Source organism: Oryctolagus cuniculus, chromosome 8 (assembly GCF_051225735.1).
Source record: "Oryctolagus cuniculus isolate XC-2025 breed Fujian yellow rabbit chromosome 8, ASM5122573v1, whole genome shotgun sequence".
NCBI classification, from domain to species: Eukaryota; Metazoa; Chordata; class Mammalia; order Lagomorpha; family Leporidae; genus Oryctolagus; species Oryctolagus cuniculus.
The window spans coordinates 125,564,781-125,585,886 of record NC_142874.1 but is presented as its reverse complement, the minus strand read 5'-3'; the positions used below and the strand labels follow the sequence as shown (position 1 = coordinate 125,585,886).

Here is a 21,106-nt window from a genome sequence, read left to right as displayed (position 1 = left end):
TTCAAAGCAAAAACATCATATGAGAGATCTGACCATGTGGAAAGCAAGTGGGAAAACAAAATGCAGATGACCTTGTGTTACACAGTGTGTTAATATCTCATTTTGTTTGTGAGTGAAATCATCCATCTAAGACTGAATGGCCTTACATGTGCAAGTTACTTCCTTATAAAATATATTATATAATATTATGGAGAACAGTAGTAACATTTTATAGGTTATTGTGTCTGTAATCTCATTGACATAGAAATAGATCTTTCATCATGTATCATTAATGTATCATAAATTTTTAATGTTTCTAATTAAATGTTTCATAGTATATTTTTAGAATTGTGAGATCTTCACATTAATCAATTTTAGAAGAGTTTCATCTGATGCAAAGAAATATTTTACCTTTCAGCCATCAACCGCACCATAATTTCTGCCAAACTGATGCCTCAGACAACTACTAATCCAACTTCTGTCTCTGCAGATGCCCTGTTCTGGAAATGTGTGGGTATATCCATTTATGGATTCTAAAATCTAGGAATATATGCCCGTATATACGGCTGTATATCTGCGCCTCACTTTACTAATTGCTGTAGATTTATAGTTGGCCTTGATATAGGAAGGATAATCCTTCAAATTTGTTCTTTTCAAGATTGGCTATTTCTAGGTACCTTGAATATCTTTATGACTTTTAGGATCATCTTGTCAATTTATGTGATAGAGTCAGCTAGAATTTTGATAGTGGTGGTGTATGCTACTACAACTGCATCAAGTATTTCAATCAACAAGTGTGAAATATATTTCCATTTACTTAGCTCACATCAAGGGTCAAGGGGATTCTGGCGAAACAGATTTAATAGGATTCTTGTTGAGGACTGACCACGGTGATCAGACCACTGAGGGCATAGTAGGGAATGAAGGATCTGATCAGACATTGGGGATGCTTAGACACTGAGGAAGGGTAGATTTTAGGTAAATATTTTGCAAATTTCTCAATAAAGCTTTATTTCAAGAGAAAGTGCACAAATAGTCTAGAAGTTTGAGAAATGACTAAAGCCAATAAATGCAGCCCAGGCTAAAGTTGTAATCCAGAAACTCAATCTGCGTCTCCCAGGTGGATGGCAGGGACTCACCCACATAAGTCATCACTTACTACCTCCTAAGGTGCACATTAGCAGGAAGAAAGAATTGGACATGAGACTGGTACTCAAACCCAGGCATTTTGATATAAGATACAAGATTGTGGCTGAACTGACCTAACATGAGTTTCACTGAAGATTGGTCACCATGATGAGACCACAAGGGATGGTGCAAAATGAAGACTCTGCTCAGATACTGGAAGTGATCAAATATTGGGTTCTGGCCAAACTGACATAGAAGGTTTTTCTTGCTGATACTGAATTTCACAAGCAAGTATCCAAATGCACTTAACAGAAGTTTTAAAAATTGATTTAAGGCCAGACAAGGCTCTGAGAGAGAGCAAGAAAAAGAGAGTGTGCTAAGAAGACACAAAGAAACAGAGAAGAACAGAGGGAGATGTGGAGGCAGAGGCAGAGACATAGAGAAAAATAAAGACATTTTCCTTTTCTTGCTAAGTCTTGCAAGTTAAGTTTTGTTATGTCCAGGGTATTCTCTTGGTTAAGACAACCACAACTGTGGCCAAATTCAAGGGAAGTTTGCGAGACTTGATGAGGGGATTCTACTATTACAAATATTTGTAGTCATGTATACAAATCACCAGCAGCGAAAGACTTTGAAATCACTAATACTGCTGTAGTAGAGACAAAAAGATACACCTCCTCGAAAACCTCATCCTTAGAATTTGTCACAATTATTGTGTTTTAATAGCAGAAATGTTAAATAATATACTTAATGATATTAAAGAGTATATTTAAATAATAAATAAAGGATACCTCTAGTTTGCATATTTATGTTTCTAAACATTTCATCAACATTTGATTCTACAAGAAATTAAAGGACAAATCTCCTAGTTACACAATTATTCTCTGACACAGAATAAGATTCATGAAATATTTTCATGAAATGTTTTATTCTCCAATTTCTATGGAATTTGAATATTGATGTCTTCAAGAAGCATATTTGATATAAAAAATGTTATCACAGAGAAAAAAAGTTAAAAATATTACCTAAATTCTGTGTTTCTACATTATCACTTAGATTGTATTTAAATATGCTTAAAACTTAATTACTTATAACCATACCATACTACCTAGCCATCCCACTCCTTGGAATTTACCCAAAGGAAATTAAATTGGCAAACAAAAGAGTGGTCTGCACCTCAATGTTTATTGCAGCTCAATTCACAATAGCTAAGATCTGGACTCAACCTAAATGCTCATCAACAGTAGACTGGGTAAAGAAATTATGAGATATGTACTCTATAGAATACTGTACAGCAATAAAAAGAAATGAAATCCAATCATTTGCAACAAAATGGAGGAATCTGGAAAACATCATGCTGAGTAAATTAAGCCAGTCCCAAAGGGACAAATATCATATGTTCTCCCTGATCAGTGACAACTAACCGAGCACCAAAGGGGAAACCTGTTGAAGTGAAATAGACACTATGGGAAACAATGACTTGATCAGCCCTTGTCCTGACTGTCTAGGAACAACTTAATACTTTATGCCTTTTAGTATTTTTTTTGTTCTACTTAATACTATTGGTTGAACTCTATAATTAACACACAATTATTCTTAGGTGTTGAAATTTAATTGAAAAGTGATATTAGTTAAATATAAGAGTGGCAATAAGAGAAGGAGGAGATGTACAGTTCAGCACATGCTCAATCAGACTTGCCCTAAACGGTAGAGTTAGAAACATGCCAGGGGATCCCAATTAAATCTCATCAAGGTGGCATGTACCAATGCCATCGCAGTAGTCAAAGGGATAAGTTTCAGTTCATAATTGATCATAATGATAGGATTAAGAGTCAAAGGGATCACATAAACAAGACTAGTGTCTGTTAGTACTAACTGATAGAATTAAAAAAGGAGAGAACAATCCAACATGGGAAGTGGGATACACAGCAGACTCATAGAATGGCAGATGTCCTAAACAGCACTCTGGCCTCAGAATCAGCCCTTAAGGCATTCAGATCCAGCTAAAAAGGCCATGAGAGTGTTTCAGCCATGGAAAGCCAAGACACTCTGGCAAAAAAAAAAAAAAAAACAAAAACAAAACCTAAATGAAACATCTCTATGAGTGAGATCCCAGCGGAAAGAATGGGCCATCAAAGAAGGAGGTACCTTTCTCTGAAGGGAGGAGAGAACTTCCACTTTGACTATGACCTTGTCTAAATAAGATCCGAGTTGGCGAACTTAAGAGGCTTCCATAGCCTTGGCAACTCATGACAAGAGCCTAGGGTGATTACTGACGCCATAAACAAGAGTGTCAATTTGTTAAATCAACAAGAGGAGTCACTGTGCACTTACTCCCCATGTAGGATCTCTGCCCTTAATGTGTTGTACTATGTGAAATAATGGTACAACTATACATTTTGTGTTTCTGTGTGGGTGCAAACTGTTGAAATCTATTCTTCATATGTACTAAATTGATCTTCTGTATATAAAGACAATTGAAAATGTATCTTGATGTGAATGAGATGGGAGAGGGAGCATGAGATGGGATGGTTGCGGGTGGGAGGGTTGTTATGGGGGGAAAAAGCCACTGTAATCCAAAAGCTGTACTTTGGAAATTTATATTTATTAAATAAAAGTTGAAAAAACTTAATTACTTATTTTCATTTGAGAAAAATAGGAGGGGTAGAAAGAATTTTCAATGTGATTGTTCACTCTCCAAGTACCTTCAACAGCTGGAGCTGGGCCAGATCAAAGGCGGGAGCCAGGAACTCTATGAGTCTACTACATATATATCAGGATTCCAAATAGTTGGCCCATCATTTGCCACTTCCCAGAAACGTTGGCAGGAAGCTGGATTAGAAGAAGCGGCAGGACTCCTTCCCAATTCTAATGTGGGATGTGGGCATCCCAACTAGTGGCCCAATCCACACACCACAGTATCTTTTATTTAAAAAATTTTGACTACTGAAACAATTGAGAGCAGCAAGTCTCAATCTTGAAGAAACAAGATGGATTCTAACGTATTATGGAACTCTGATGATCATCAGCCAAGTCTATCTTCATGTTTACATGTGTTCCACACTATGTGTTGAAATATTCCTCCAAATGAAGATTTCTCAAAATTTAAGAGAAAGAATTCTTAAGTCACCCACAAGTAGACATAGATTTATGTGTCTCCCTTAGTGTTTAATAATTGCAAATAAGATCAAATTTGATAAGTTTATTGATGAATTAGACAAGGTTATGTTTCATTCAGAAGTTATTTCATTAAGAAAGCAGCAGTAATTTATAATTTAACTTTAGTGGTGCATGAGCTTTATTATTGCCTCATAATCATAGATATGTACAAGATTTCACCTCTTAAAAAAAACACATTAATGTAGCTAACGTACTTTAAGGCATTACACTTTTATTCTTTTAAATTTTACCACATAATGTCTATTTTGTTTTATAGTGGCTTGGTTATATATCAAAAGCTTAATAAAAGAAAATATTACCTATTAACTGGACATTATTATTGTAATTAATTTCATTAATAATTATTACTCAAAGTAATTTAGTAGTGTAGAAAAGTGCTGTAAACATTTTTCTTATTTTGCAAAAATGATAATTCTGTCTTTCTTTGAGCTATATAAATATGTATCATATCACACAAAACATTATCTTTAACTTCCATTTTTTTCCTATGTATGCTTTACAATTGGTATTCTGATTTCAAAGGCCATGGTTAACAGTATTTAAAGGCAAGAAGTGAGGAGTTTTTTCCATTTAAAAGACTTCATCTAGAATAGGTTTTAAAAATTGCTGTGCATAATATTTGGATCTGTATCTATTGTTTCATTTATATGTATTTTGAGGAAAGAACACATAAAGATATTAAAATTTATTATTTTTATATCCTAGTTATTACAGATATTAAAGGAGTTGGACATATCTGCCATAACAAGGCAAGGCTAGGAAACAGGAGGTCTCAGGGTCAACATTGCAACATAGTTGGTTAAGCTGCCACTTCTGAAGCCACCATCCCAGATGGGTGCTGGTTTGAGACCAGCTATACCACTTCTGATCCAGCTCCTTGCTAATGTACCTGGGAAAGCAATGGGAGATGATCCAAGATCTTGGGGCCCTGCTCATGTGCAAGACCCAGAAAAAGCTCCAGATTCCTAGCTTCAGCCTGGCACAGTCCTGGCCATTGCAGTGATCTGGGGAGTGGATCAGTGGACTGAAGATTCTTTACCTGTTTGTCTCTTCTCCTCTCTGTGATTCTGCCTTTCAAGTAAATAAAAAAAAGTATTTTAAGACAAGAAAGTGGTCCGATGCTGTGACATAGTGGGTAAAAGCCACCAGCTGTGGTGCTTGCACCGCATATGGGTGCCGATTCAATACCCATCTGATCCATTTCTGATCCAGCTCCCTCCTAATGCACCTGGGAAACCAGCAGAGGATGCCCCAAGTCTTTGGGCCCTGAACCCAGGAAGAAGACCCAGCAGAAGCTCCTGGCTGCTTGCTTCCAACCAGCCTAGTTTCAGCCGTTGTGACCATTTAGGGAGTGAACCAGTGGATGACCATTCCTCTCTGTCTCTCCTTCTCTCTCTCCCTATAATTCTGACTTTCAAATAAATAATCTTTAAAAGAAAAAAAAAGTCATTAGAGGTCTTAAGACAGGAGAGGGGAAATCTAAACATTATTATGTGTGTATGGAATAGAATAAACTAACTGGGATCAAGCCAATGTTCTTAACTAAAGGGAATTATTTTGTACTATACTATCTAGTTACATAAGATCATTCAATGAGGTGAAAACTGTAACCCAAGTATATTCAAGGCCTCATGTGGAAAAAAATATTTCCTTTTTCTTACCATATATTTTACTAGATTGCAAGGACTTAAATAGGAGACATGTGATGATCATTCAAAAATTTTAAAGCAAAAAAAATGTTAATATATTTAGTATTCCATGAGATACTGGAACTATAATCTCCAGAAAGGATAAAGACATGCCTAAACACTCAGATAAGAGACTTCCCCAAGTAAAACCTCATTTCCATCTGCATGGATTATGGCAGTAATGTAAACCCAGACTCCATTCTCAGTCTTTGTTCAAGAAAATGCAATCTTGCCAAATTTTAAAACATACATTTTAACCTCACCTTAACAAACCACTTTAATAGTTTTCAATTATCATGATGTTAAATAGTCCCTTTTGGAGAACATACTTCTCAACCACCCAGTGCTCATTTTTTATTTCTTTAAAATAAATATTTTCTCATGGTTAGTGTTGAGGTCATTATACATAGGAATCCTTTTTACATACTGCAGTAATCTGGATAAATTATCTTTTAAATTTTAACAACAGTCTGATCAGTTTTCTTTGACAGGGACACAGATATTCTACTTGGTTGTATTTTAGATAAATACAGGGTTATTTCTGAATATGCACAAAAAACTTTCTTGCTGTATTCAAACCAATAACTTGACATTCCAATGTCTTATTTTCCTTTTGGGGGGGCAGGTTTATGATAGAATAATAAGTCAGCATTAAAGTAGAATTGCATGAGAATTTATGAACATTCCTTAATGTTTAATCAATAATACTTTATTTGGATGCATCAGAAAGGCACAGATACCATAAAATGCACAGGACAATTTTTGCCACATCTTGATCCATAGTGTTTGCACTAAATGAAACAGTCTTACATATCTTGGTTGCTAGCCTTGGGTATGAAAAGACTCTAATCTCCCTTTCTCTTCTTTGCTCTTTTAGTGAGCTTTTGATAAACAAATAAACAAGTTTTTATGACAAGGAAAATAATGGTTGTCACACAGGCCAGTAGGAAAGCAATCACATCCAAGGAGTGGTACTGGTACCAGGTGAGGTCATGGGCTGCAACCCTAAGGTGCTTGGCCCCTTTGTGGCGCATGACATACTCGATCCAGAAGACTGCTCGATCCAGGGGCTTTGTGGGCTGATCGTGGTGAATTCTTGATAACTCCATGACATTATCTTTATAGCTGAAGGAAAATAAAATAGAAAGCACATTATATAAATAAAATTATATAATTGTGAAATTTTCATACAGATGATAAAATGAGTGTCGTGTAAATATGGAAAAAAATAAGTTATTTCCTTTGGTGATTATCACAAAGATCTTAGATGATAGTCTAAAATTTATTGGAGGCTTATAATCTCAAGAGGTGTAGAGAATAAGAGAAAGAACAAATATTTCTAACAGTTCATCCTAGTAAATGGGGTCATTTAGTCCTAAATGCAGCAAAAGGAAAACACAAAAACAATCAAAAAAATCACTGGAAATGTGAAACTTGAATTATACAGTAGGGATTATGAATAGCCCTGATGTACAAGGTTCAATATACTTAAAAAATTTCCGATAGAAGGCAGGTCCATGGCAAAGCTCAGGTGCATGTCTGGGAAACGCTGACAAGGTTATTACCAACTGTAATTGAAATACTGATATTATATCAGTGGATTAATGATTAAAACTGTGAAAGTATCACAGTAACTTGCCTTGTTTTGAACCTTGACTCTGATATTGCCTTATCCTTTTTATTAATTTCTCTGTTCCAAGTATCATATCCATAAGTAGAAAGGATAGGGATAATGCCTTTTTCATTCTAATGTTGCGAGGAATAATGAATTGATTCTTAGAATACTTTCAATTATTCTTATCATTTAGTAGACAGCAAATGTTTTCTTTTTAGTGTTGTGATATCAGACTCTAGAGAGTGTTTGACATTTTACTTTGAGACATTGCCATTACATTTGTATCTAGTATTGAAATGATGAAGGATATTGGTCATACAAAGATGAAGAGTGCATGTAGGGCTATTGCTGATTAAATCTAAACCACGAAGAGGGATAGTATGACATGGAAGGAATAGCAATGGAGGGAATTACCCTTCTTGTTGTTTAAAAAGCACAACGGGAAGGATATTTCAGAGAAGTGCAATTCATATATGTGTATGTAATACAATAGAGAAAGACTATAATAAAGAAGTTATATAATGATGCAAAGAACTAATAAAGTGTGTGTCAGGGGCCGGTCCCACAGCAATAGTGGGTAAAGCCACTGCCTGCAGTGCTGGCATCCCTTATGGGTACCAGTTGGAGTCCCAGCTGTCCCACTTCAGAACCAGTTCTTTGCTATGGCCTGGGAAAGCAGTGGAAGATGGCCCAAGTGCTTGGGCCCCTGCACTCATGTGGGAGACCTGGAAAAAGGTCCTGGCTCCTGGCTTCGGATAGGCACTGCTCTAGCCATTGCGGCCACTTGGGGAATGAAACAGCAGGTGGACGATCTCTCTCTCTCTCTGCCTCTGCCTCTGCGTAAATCTGCTTTTCAAATAAATAAATAAATTTTTAAAAAAGGTGTGTCATATCATACACATTCAATGTGTCAACTAATTAAGAAATTTTCTTCATTTCTCAGCATTGTATATATTAATTTTATAAAAAATATACATCTGTACTGGAGAGGCATATTTTTACATTATGCTTCACCTGACTTTTAAAAACTTTCTTTTAATACTTTTGCTTTATCTTCAGTGATAATTGTCATTCCGTTTATGGACTATTTCAAAATTTCTGATCTATCCAAATATCTCTGACAAATTCTTTTACTAAAACAAGCTAAAATTTATTGTGAAACTCCTAATCATTTATTAATGATTGCCTTCCAGCTTAAAAAAAATATGTACGCAACATTAAATTCATGTACAAAGTCAACTGATGCCCCCTTGGCCTTCACGGAAAATTTATGTATAAATAATCTGTTGTTTTAAATAAAGTAATACTCACGAAGGGTCATGAATGACTGTCTTCAAGGCACTGAGCAAATCTGCACTTGACATTGTTTTCCAGTTCAGCCTAATGGCTGCCCCCTTGGCCGTCATGTATGCAACATTATCAGGTTGTTCCCCAAACAAAGGAAGGCCCACCATAGGGATGCCATGGTGGATTGCCTCATAGATGCCATTGGCTCCACCATGAGTTACAAAGGCTTTGGTTTTTGGATGACCTAGGATTGAGGGATTTTTCAATAAGATTATTAAGTATAAGTGTTAGCAATTATATGAAAAATGCACAGTATGAGACACTATAGCTAACAGTGATCTCCAGACCATGAGTGCCATAAAACTACATTAAAATTGCTTTCAAATCAAGAGGAAGAGACACCTAGGTACACTGGAGAGCTGATTGAAGGCCATATACAAGACTTGAGCATTGAACAAAAGATTAACAAGTGGACATAGTGAAAGAGCATTTTTGGGATAAGACAAACTTCATATTCTAAAAAAGAAGCTGAATGCATGTGAAAACACTTTCTCTAAAAGATATAGTATGTGGGATATCCAGCACAGCAAGGAGAGGCACTGTAACAACGGTGGAAACAGTGGAAAAGGAGACCACACTTCATCTTGACATGTGTTATCATTTAACATTAAATACGTGGATTTTATATCATGAAAAATGTAGTCATTCATACCAATGATGTATATTACTTTTCAGTGTAGTTTGTTCACACTTACATTAGGGAACAGACAGAAGTAATAAATAAATTAGGACAAAAGCAATGTAGGAAATTTTTCAAACTTCTCTGTGAGAGGTAGCTACATATAAAAACATTTTGAGTGTACAATAAAATGTTAAAGTTTACTACATTTCAAATAAGACTGGTGTTTGATCTTGAGCTTGTACATAATAAATTAGCATCAAGATTCCTGGTGATTGATTATCAGCCTGAATGACTGTAACTCATCATTTCACTGTTTGTTCTCAAGATACTTACCAAGAATGTCATTCTGGGGGACCCACTTATAGATTTGAGTATTGGGTCCTAAGTTTTCTGGTTTCTTGCCGTGAAATCTCCAAATAACCTGTTAGATAAAGAAAATACCTATTTGATGAGTTGAATTTTAAAATAAGCCATGTTAGAATTCTATTGAGATTGAGAGATCACCCAGTTAACCTTGCCTTCCATAAGAAGGACAAGGAAATGAGAATAAGGCGAAGTTATGAGAACTATTAAAAAATTGAGGTAAGTAAAGTACAACAACATTTTTTGTATATTTTTACTTGAAAACAGGCATGTGACACATTCATAATCTTTCACATATAGTGCCTTGGTTAAGTGAGATCATGAATGGCCAATTCAAGTATTTTAATTCTAGTGCAAAGAAGAGTAACTCAGGTCCAGTGAACTCTACTTTGTAAAGTGTATGTACTTTTCTCTATTAGCCTCATTTTTTAAGTTTAACACAAAGCTTTTTTTTCAACTTTTATTTGATAAATATAAATTTCGAAAGTACAACTTTTGGATTATAGCTGCTTTTCCCATCATAAACTTCCTCCAACCAAACACAAAGATTTTTAATTAAGAAAATGAAATGAGAGTTTCTTTATGTTGACTTTTATATCACTACTAAGTGAAGTATCATTAGGATTGGACATCTTTTGGTGAATAAAAAAATTCTGTATAATCAGAAATGTGTGAGAACTAAAATAATTCTGCCCATGAACTATATATACTCATTCTGAATTATAAATTATTAAACACTTTTTCCAGAAGAATTTTCAATGAATTTTTAAATGAATTCAAAGTATTATTCATTTTTAAATGAATTCAAAGTATTATAATTATTAGTTGAAATGGAAATATTTTGAGTAGGAAAAAAGAGCTGATTCATAAGTAATATGGCAGTTGAAAAAAATCCAAAGCAGTGATGATGCTAAATTCTCTTCAAGTTAATTCTTCCACAATGCACTACAAACACTGAGAGTCATGTTTTAAATTTTTATTTAATGAACACTTTTTAATATGCTCTTCTATACCCAAACTACCACCATTCCAGTAAAGTACTAGTTTTTGCATCTCCAAGCAATTCTCACAACTGGAGCATACAATATGAGTGTTTCAGTTATATTTGCTCTGTGAGTATTAAAAGTAATTTCAGGTTCTCAGCAGAAAATAAACATACAACTAACACAGATGATTTCTACAGTTTATATCAGATAAAAATTAGTTCATAAATACTCAAAGCTAACTGCTATATTATGTGCATTAGACAAGTAGGCCTTAATGTATTTTATGAGTTGGGGACATTTGAACCTCTTTCTAGTCCATGCTTTCTTCTGTTGGACTCCTCACATTCTCTTCTCCCTCTATGCAGGAGGGAGAGGTGGATTAGGGGCAGAGTCTTTGAGGGTCCACAGTTTATGCTGCATAGGGTTCACCTCCAGAGCAGGGCCTCCCTGCACCCTTTCTTCTACATCTTTCTTATTCAGACACTGACAGGGTCCAGTACTAGGGGACAGGCTGGGATTTCTCTAAATCTACTTGGCTGAGTGGCAAGACTGGCGATACTGTCTTCCTTTCTCTCAGCAGACTTGTGAAAAGCACCCTGAATAAACCTATCCCCAAATGAGGGGAAATAAATAAGCCAGAATTACATAAGAAGTCCAAACTGCATGATACAATTCAGAATTTTCTCAACACCTACTTATGTTCAGTGTGCAGAGGCAGTTAGCAATTAACATTTCAATTCTTTCTAGTAGCACTTTTAGTGTGTAGAATGGATTCAACATTCCTGGAAGAGAAAGAGCAAAGGACAGAGTAAAATAGGATTTCCGTGTACCTACCTACATTCTTTATATAATACTAAAGTTTTGTACCAAATCTTTTAAATATATTTCTGAGGAAAACAAAAATAGCAAAGTCATCTGTACTACTGTAGCATTTTTGGTTTTAAACTGATATCTGAAGAATTAGAGCTGTTATAACTGTTTGCCTTTCACCAAAGAAGTCTGTAATCAGACCCTGTGCAAAGTTTAAGAGGCTTGTTTAGTAACTGTCCACTAGGACACTTTTTCTAACCTTCTGTGGAAGCTGGGCAAGTGCTGATGCAATCACATTGGTCCTTTCTTCTGTTATATTTCTGATCATGGACCCCAGGGAAAACAGTACAACTCCCTCTTCTCCAGAACTCTGCACAAAGTCTTCCATTTCCTGTGAAGAAAGACAAAAAGCTACAACACAACAAACACTAGTGAAAGGATTGGTGCAAGCAACAAAGAAAGTATTCAGTATTATTAGGAATTATTGGAATCGTATATATATATATATATATATAAAACACAGTGATATATGCATTATAATTATCTTATATATTATATATTATGTAAAAGCATTGCTATATAATACATTACATAAAATAATATGGATTATTATATATTATGTTTTATTATATGTGATATAATGCTGTGATTTATATATATGCATGTTTATTTATATGTGTGTGTGTGTGTGTATGAAAGACAAAATTTGCCACTTATCCATTTGTTGGTATAGAGGTGGTGTTGTATTTTCTTTTTTTTTTTTATTTATTATTTTTTGACAGGCAGAGTGGACAGTGAGAGAGAGAGAGACAGAGAGAAAGGTCATCCTTTTGCCATTGGTTCATCCTCCAATGGCCACCATGGCTGGCACGCTGTGGCCTGCGCACCGCGCTGATCCAAAGCCAGGAGTCAGGTGCTTCTCCTGGTCTCCCATGTGGGTGCAGGGCCCAAGCACTTGGGCCATCCTCCACTGTGCTCCCGGGCCATAGCAGAGAGCTGGCCTGGAAGAGGGGCAACTGGGACAGAATCTGGTGCCCCAACCAGGACTAGAATCCAGTGTGTCGGCGCTGTAGGTGGAGGATTAGCCTATTGAACCGCAGTGATGGCCCGGTGGTATTGTTAAGCCATCTTCAGCTGCTTTCTCAGGCATATTTGTAGGGACCTGGGTTGGAAGTAGAGCATCTGGGACATGAAAGATCACACATATGAGATGCTGGCATTGCAGATAGCATATTACCCACCATGCCACAAAGCTGCCTCCTGCCCCTTTTTTGACAAATGTCCTGTTGTGGTTGATTTAGGATCAGTAAGGATTCTTTGATAAACAATTGTAATGGTGTGGTATAGACATAAATATGTTATTTGATCATTCCTTTTACTATTGGCTGTATAGTTTGCTTCCATTGTTTACTTTTATAAAAAAGAGTTTTAAATATTTATTTTGCACATTAATTTTCCCTGTAAATTTTCATATTAGCATATTATATAGAAAAGCATATAAGCAATTGTAAGTCCTGTTGTCATTTGTCCAATTTCTTATGTCCCATTTAAAAAGAATAAAGATTATCTGAGAATTTGATAATTAATGAAAAATCAAGTAATTATGAGATATAATAAACATAGAACACCACGGCTTCACAATCGTTGGCAAGGATTCTAACCTTGTATAAGTGAATAACTATAGGTATTATTACCATTATATTATTACCCATCCTTCTCTTTGTTCTCCTTTTCCCTGTTGTTAAATGAGTCTACAGCATTCTTCTGGATGGCTTTGAGCATATCATTTTGATGTTGGAAAACTAGTTCCTAATGAATGAGGCAATGTCTAAATTGTGAGTACTTTTTATATTTTTGGTACTAATAAAATAACAACATAAATAACAATAGTGTTCTGGCTTGTTTAGATCCAGAGACTTTTTATTACTGTTATTTATTTTTATTTTCACTTGACACAAAATTACACATATTTATAGGATACTACATAATGTTTTGATTTACATATACACTATGTAATATTCAAATCAGGGTAAGCACTTCCATCTCCTCAGACACCTACTCTGTATTTTAACTTCATTTTTTTTTTTGAAAAAAGGCATGTACAGCACATTATTCTTGTCTGTAGCCCCCAGGTTTCTTCCTGGAACTTGTGTTTTATACTTAACTGTAAGTTCATACTGATTCATTAATCTTTAGCCACCCTTCACAGGCCCCTACTGTCAGCCTCTGGTAACCATCACTCTATTCCTAACTTCTTTGAGGTTAATTTTCAGATTCCTCATATAAGTGAGGTTACGTGGTATTCGTCTTTCTGTGCCAGACTTTTTTCACGTAACAGAATAACCTCCATTTCAATCCATGTTATTGCAAATGGCAAGATCCCATCCTTTTTATGGTGAGTAGTACTCCAAGGTGTATATATACCATATTTTCTTTATTAATTCTTCAGTGGGTGGACACATAGGTTGTTTCCATTTCTTGGCTATTGTGAATAGTGCTGCAATAAACATGAAAATACAGATGTCTCTTTGATAGATAAATAACCTTTTAATATCAGAGACAGGTGGAGTGTTATCTCTTACTATTTCTCATACAACACGAGTGTGGTATTATTGTATGATCAGGAATAGCCATGCTTAAAAGGGTTGCAATTTAGTTATCTATCATCTTTGCCTGAATTCATACGACAATGCTTCCCTTCTGCAAAGCCCTGTCTCTTTACAGATGAACCAAGTCACTGAATCTTGGAGTCTTCATTTTTAAAGGATGTCTTGTCTTACCTCTCCCCAGATTAACTCTCTGGTCTTCTCTCCTATGCCCTCACTAGACCTTACAATTTCTTTCTTTCATGTGGATCCCAATTTCCTCCCTACAGAAATCAACCTCTTTATTCAACTCTATTCTCCTACAGTGAGCATGTACTTCTTGGGAACTGTAGTTACCACTCTACTTGCTTTTCCTTTTGTCAAGATCTCCTAGGTTACCCTAGTTGTTCACCAACAATTCTGAAATATGAATACTTGTGATTTGTAAAAATATATGAGTTTCTAATTGACAGACCACTTTACCTCACTTTTCCTAACACTCTCCTTGTAAAGAAAATGTTCTAAATGAAGGATGACAGATCATTTCAACTGAAAATGTGAAGCAAACAAAACAGAGCAAACAGGGCATATTTACCTTGGGCAGAGGTTGGGCAGGTTTGCAGTGGAGCCCTCCAACAAAATGAATATTTGGTAAGGTTGGGCGAGGAAACTCCAAGTCCCAGTAGCTTCGAATGAGCCACAGGTCAGCTTTCCCCACTAGCTCATAAAATTTAACGGGTCTTCCTGAATGGAGAAAGAAAAGGCAGGGTAAAAAGAGAATTGTCATGTGGAGTATAAAATGTAATTTTATGCCAGATGTTGAAATAACTCAATGACATATGCAATGTCTGTGCATTGATAAAGCATGTGTGTTTATTTAGGCATAATTATGAGTATGCTTTATGCCCCATTCACATACTAGAAATATGTAAAGGCAACACTAACAGAGTTTCTGTCTCTAATATCACCTAAGTCTATTCACATAGTCAATAAAATAGCCTTCAATATAATTAAATGTGTATTTGTTTTCTCTCTAAAGTGAAGAAGGAAATGTAAACAACTATTTTACCTCCAGGATTTACTATAATCATAGAAAGAACTTTCCTGGGAGTACTCAGTCCAGTTTCTACAATTTAACAACCTAGACCTCATATGAATTTTCAGAGTGAACTGTGAGGTTTTTTTTCCAAATTTATTTGTTTATTTGAAATAATGATAGAAAAAAATTTCCATCCACTGGTTCATTCTCTGTTTACAACAGCTAGGGCTAGGCCAGTCAGAATCCAAGAGCCAGGAATTCCTTGTGGGTTTCCCACATGGGTGATTGGGACCTAAGTACTCAGGCCATCATTCACTGCCTTCCAAGTACATTAGCAGGAAGTTAGATCATACGTGTGAGGTAGTTGGAACACAAACCAGACATTTTAACTTGAGATGTAACTGTTAAAATCATTGATTTGGCTGAATGTGACACCACATGTGCCTCAAAATGTGAAATAAAAATGTAATTGACAACTTCAATGGAAGAATAGACCAAGTGCCAGAGAGAATCTTGTCAAGGACAAGATTTTTTAAATAACCTAATCAGACAAAAATAAACCAAAAAAGAATTTGAAAGAATGAAGAAAGTTTACACAAAATATGGGATACCACTAAATGACTGAATATTCATGTTATGGATATTCCTGAGGGAGAAGAAAAGAAAAAAAGACATTGAGAACCTTCTAAATGAAATAAGAGTTGGCACATTTTTAATGGAGAAACAGAATTTGAAAACATTGAGATTAATTACATGTATGTACTCATTTCAATGAGATAATTTACAAGCATTTAATGATATAATCTAGAATCAATAGAAACCTCAAATAATATTTTTTCAGTCTGCAATAAAACAGTGTGTATCTCAACTCTGAAGGAACTTTTTAGGTTATATGGAAAAACACCTTAATTTTCAAAAAGGGATATTCTTTTACACCAGGAAAAATAGTTTTCTCACTGTTGCCTGGACCTGAAGATGTGTGTAACACCTTGATCTTAATGTCTCTATTCACCAAAATGTTAGGGAACTGTCTCCTGACTTTTCTATATCATCAAGAAAGTAGAATAATATGGACATTATTTGCTTAGATAAATCCTCAATACTTAGTTATTTATAGATGTGTGACCTCCTGGAATGCCCTATCCAAGTGATGGGCCACTGGCTTCTAACTTACCCTGTAATATAAGCCTTCCCTTAACATCTGTGAGATTAATAAATCATTTGTCTTTCATGTCTTTATCTATATATAATTCTTCTGACTTTATATCCATAGAAGTTCAACTTCAGACATAGGAAATTAGGACTCTACATTACCAACGAACAACAGGACTTACCTAGTACTTCACTATACAGCCGATCCCACCTATTCTCATTAAATGTTTGAAACCAAAAGTCAAAATAAAGCATACATAGCATATTTTTCACCCTCTCCATGAACTTCATTTTCCCACTTAAATCAGACAGAATCATAGGTACATAGGAAGGAGGCAATGTAAGTCCTCCGCTGTATTTTTCCAAAATGTGGCCCGGAGAGAAGCGGAGACTGTACACAAAGGGTATTTTTAGTAGCTCAGCCAGCAGCTCACCACATGGACCAATGGCATCTGAGAGAAGGACATCAAATTTTGATTCTTGTAGTTTTGCCATGAGTTTCTTATTTGAAACTGCCTCTTTACAGAGATTTTCAAAACTATCAGAATATTCTAAAAACATTTCTTGCATTAGTGGAAAATATCCCCAGTACGAGTCCTTGTCTAAATCTGTCCACTTATTGACCCACTGTGTAAAAAAATCCTCCAGATCATCCTTAGTGAAAGATACAGAAAAATTTTCAAATTTGATGCCAGTTTGTTTGCTAGGATCAAGGAAAATGGAAGCTGAGTTTCTCAGAACAATCACCTCATGACCTCTCCGGACAAGTTCTTCCAGGATTATGTTTAAATTCATCCAATGACTGTACTCCATAGGCCACACCAGCACTTTCCCACATATTCCAAATCTGAAGCAACAACTCATCTGTAGCAGCAGCAGCAGAACTGAAACTTGCTTCATAGACATCCTGGTGAAATGCGATGTTTCCTATCCAGGAGCTGTCCCTTTCTGTGGCTATTCACGTTTATATCCAAGAAGAGATTTAACAAGAAGTTAAACTATAGCTTGCATTTGTCAAAGTAAATATATCATATGAATAAGCAGAACTATGGACTGGGATGGCAGGTGAAAAAAGCCAAGGTAAATGATTTTGTGTTTATATGCATGAGTAAGTTTCTATCTTATCATTAAGAACTTTCACCCGGCTCAGAGTCAATGGCCCGTGTGTGTAAGTCAGCTATGTTATGTAAGAGAGTTTTAACAGTGCCAAGAGCCATAGCAAATAAGGTGATGACATGACAAAGAATTAGAGATAAAATAATCACTTTACTCACATTTCCTGCACAGTGTAGCTGAAGGGAATGTTTGCAAAAGTTTTTATAAAATATGATTCATATACATTAAATTCAAAATTCAATAAAGTACTTAATTCAGAGTTCTAGAATTTATTCTTACCAATCTATAACCACCAATGCTATCAATGTTTCAACATATTATTACTCCAAATAGAAGCCCTGCAGGAAGCATATTGTGAGCCTGCATCCTGTGTCATATTGCCTGATTCAAATAATAGATCCGTTTTTATTTCATCTTCCTGCTAATGCATATCCTTTAAGGATCCAGGTGATGTTTCAAACAACTGAGTTCCTGCCAGCTATGTTGGAAACCCAGGTTGATTTTCCATGTCCTGGCCATGGCCTGGCAAATATCTGGCAGTAATTTGGGGAGTGAACCAGTGGGTGGGAAGTCTTTCTCCCTTTTAATTGAAATGAAAATAAATTTTAAAAAATTAAAATAAACATTGTACCCTTATTCTTTATACCACCCTACTCCTATTTCTTATTCCTCCAGTCCTTGGCAAGAACTAATTCACTTTATTTTTTTTTATTTATTTTATTTTATTTTTTTGAGAGGCAGAGTAGACAGTGAGAGAGAGAGACAGAGAGAAAGGTCTTCCTTTGCCATTGGTTCACCCTCCAATGGCCGCCGCGACCGGCGCGCCGCACTGATCCGATGGCAGGAGCCAGGGGCTTATCCTGGTCTCCCATGGGGCGCAGGGCCCAAGGACTTGGGCCATCCTCCACTGCACTCCCTGGCCACAGCAGAGAGCTGGCCTGGAAGAGGGGCAACCGGGACAGAATCCGGTGCCCTGACCGGGACTAGAACCCGGTGTGCCGGCGCCGCAAGGCGGAGGATTAGCCTAGTGAGCCGCGGTGCCGGCCATCTTTACTTAATATATATTAAACTGATCTTCTGTATATAAAGAGAATTGAAAATGAATCTTGATGTGAATGGAAGGGGAGAGGGAGTGGGAAAGGGGAGGGTTGCGGGTGGGAGGGAAGTTATGAAGGGAGAAGCCATTGTAATCCATAAGCTGTACTTTGGAATTTTTTTTTTTTTTTTTTTGACAGGCAGAGTGGACAGTGAGAGAGACAGACAGAGAGAAAGGTCTTCCTTTTGCCGTTGGTTCACCCTCCAATGGCCGCCGCGGCCGGCGCGCTGCGGCCGGCGCACCGCGGCCGGCGCACCGCGCTGATCCGATGGCAAGAGCCAGGAGCCAGGTGCTTTTCCTGGTCTCCCATGGGGTGCAGGGCCCAAGCACCTGGGCCATCCTCCACTGCACTCCCTGGCCACAGCAGAGGGCTGGCCTGGAAGAAGGGCAACCTGGACAGAATCTGGCGCCCTGACCGGGACTAGAACCCGGTGTGCCGGCGCCGCTAGGCGGATGTACTTTGGAAATTTATATTCATTAAATAAAAGTTCAAAAATGTGTATTTTTCTGTTATAATAATCTTCCAATTACAATACTAAGGTTTTATAAAAAAGAGAGTGGAGGTTTAGTTATATCCATGTTTTCATAATTTCTTTATGATTTCACATCTTTTAATTGATAAAAAGCAATTCTGTATGATCATAAATATGTGAGAAATAAATTAATTCTGCTTAGGAACTATATATCATTTGTTTTAGGTTACAAATTATGAAGCACTATTTCTAAGAAGAATTTCAAGTTGCAACTTTGAAATGAATCCAAAATATTATAATTCTTGCTAGAGTTGGAAATATTTTAGAAGTACAGGGAAAGGCTAATTCATGTATAGTACAGCAGTTGAAAAAAATCTAAAATTGTGATGCCATTAAATTTTCTTCAGTTGATTTTGACCCTTCTACAATGAACTATAAAGCATTGAGAGACATGATTAGTATGTGCTGCTATACCCAATCACCATGCCCTGTACTAAAGTCTGCTAGAGGCTTAGGAATTTTTGAGAAATTCTCATAAATTGAAGTATAAACCAGAAGTGCTTCACTTCTGGATGCTCTGTGAGTCTTAAATTCAGCTTCTCAGCAAAATAATGATGATGATGATGGTGATGATGATGATGATGATGATAATTTAGGTGATTAATAGAAACTTATATGAGATTAAAAAATGGTTCATTTATGAACCATTTTTTAATCTCATGTAAGAATCAAGTAGAGACAAACGTAGCATGGGAAGAGGTTCAGGTGCTCCCAATTCCAGAAAATACAGCAGAGACTTATACTCCCCCCTCCCTTACCAACCCAGAAAAAGCTATTAATGTGCTGGATTAGAAACAAATTCTTGAGGTTCCATATTTTGTACTGCATGGAGTGCACCTCTGGTTACGACCCTCCTCCACTCTTTCTCTTACACATTCAGATTTAGACATTGAAGGAGTCCATTCCCAAGGGACAGGCTAGATTTGTTTTTTTCCCCTTTCTCTAAACTTCTTAGCTAAGTAAGTGACAATCTGGCCTGGAGATCGGTGAGACATGATCCTCCTTTGTTGAAATAGATTTGTGAGTAGAACTATGAATAGACCCATTCACACATTAGGGGGAATCAAGAAGCTAGAATTATATGGGAAAATCTAAACTGTATGATGTACTTCAGGTATTTTTTCATATCCACCTATATTCATTATGCAGACAGCAATTAACATTTAAATCTTTTCTAATAATATCTTTAGTGCATACAATAGTGTTGGCATTGCTTGAAGGGAAAAGATCAAAGGGCAGTGTAAAATCTGGTGATTTCTATGTACCTGTCTGTATTTTTGGGATAATAATAAACCCCTGGGGCCAGTCTGTGGCATAGTGGGTAAAGTTACCACCTGCAGTGCTGGCATTCCATATGGGCACAGATTCCACTCCTGGCTGCTCCACTTCCTATCCAAATCTGCCATGGCACGGGAAAGCAGTAAAAGATGGCCCAAGTCCTTGGGCTTTGTATCCATGTGTGAGACCTGGAAGAAGCTCCTGGGTCCTGGCTTCAGATTGGTATACTCCAGCTAATATGGCTATTTGCAGAATGAACAAGTGGATGAAAGACTTCTCTCTGCCTCTGCCTCTGCCTGTGTGTAATTTTCTATCTTTCAAATAAATAAATAAGTAAATCTTCTTAAAAAGCTTAAAGTTTATGCTATATCTCAAATATATTTATTTCTATTCACAAAAGATATACCAGAGTTATTTGAAATCACAAACCTCAGCACTATTTTAACATCTGAGAATTGTAGGTTTTAAACTGATAACTGAGAATTAGAGGTATCATAACAATTTACCTTTCACAAAAAGTTTCTGTAATCAGCCCCTTTGCTGAGTTAAACAGAATCATGCAGTAGCTCCCCACCATTAGGACACTTTT

The 21,106-nt window shown here is 36.4% G+C and overlaps 1 protein-coding gene across 3 annotated transcripts; it reads right to left on the bottom strand.

Moving 5' to 3' along the window:
- Nucleotides 1–4,313: 4,313 nt before the first annotated feature.
- LOC149125152 (UDP-glucuronosyltransferase 2B14-like) lies at nucleotides 4,314–17,622 on the bottom strand. Of its 3 annotated transcripts, XM_089302690.1 has the most exons (6): nucleotides 16,677–17,622; nucleotides 14,899–15,047; nucleotides 11,978–12,109; nucleotides 9,893–9,980; nucleotides 8,902–9,121; nucleotides 4,314–7,100 (listed from the first exon to the last, which is right to left on the bottom strand). In XM_089302690.1, exons 1-6 carry the CDS (start codon nucleotides 17,398–17,400, stop codon nucleotides 6,821–6,823), a joined length of 1,593 nt encoding a protein of 530 aa, XP_089158816.1. In that variant the 5' UTR covers nucleotides 17,401–17,622; the 3' UTR covers nucleotides 4,314–6,820. The 3 variants fall into 3 exon arrangements, 1 of the variants encoding a protein (XP_089158816.1); XR_016212139.1 differs by lacking the exons at nucleotides 4,314–7,100; nucleotides 8,902–9,121 and having other exon boundaries at nucleotides 11,978–12,129; nucleotides 16,677–17,544; XR_016212140.1 differs by lacking the exons at nucleotides 4,314–7,100; nucleotides 8,902–9,121; nucleotides 9,893–9,980 and adding an exon at nucleotides 14,143–14,215 and having other exon boundaries at nucleotides 11,976–12,109; nucleotides 16,677–17,544.
- Nucleotides 17,623–21,106: the final 3,484 nt, after the last annotated feature.

Excerpts from the sequence above, each read along its gene's own strand:
- LOC149125152 (XM_089302690.1), bottom strand. The coding sequence starts at position 17,400 with ATGTCTATGAAGCAAGTTTCAGTTCTGCTGCTGCTGCTACAGATGAGT. Across the intron at positions 9,981-11,977 it reads TTGCCCAGCTTCCACAGAAG|GTTATTTGGAGATTTCACGG; the intron begins GTTAGAAAAAGT and ends TTTATCTAACAG. Across the intron at positions 9,122-9,892 it reads CCCCCAGAATGACATTCTTG|GTCATCCAAAAACCAAAGCC; the intron begins GTAAGTATCTTG and ends CCTCAATCCTAG.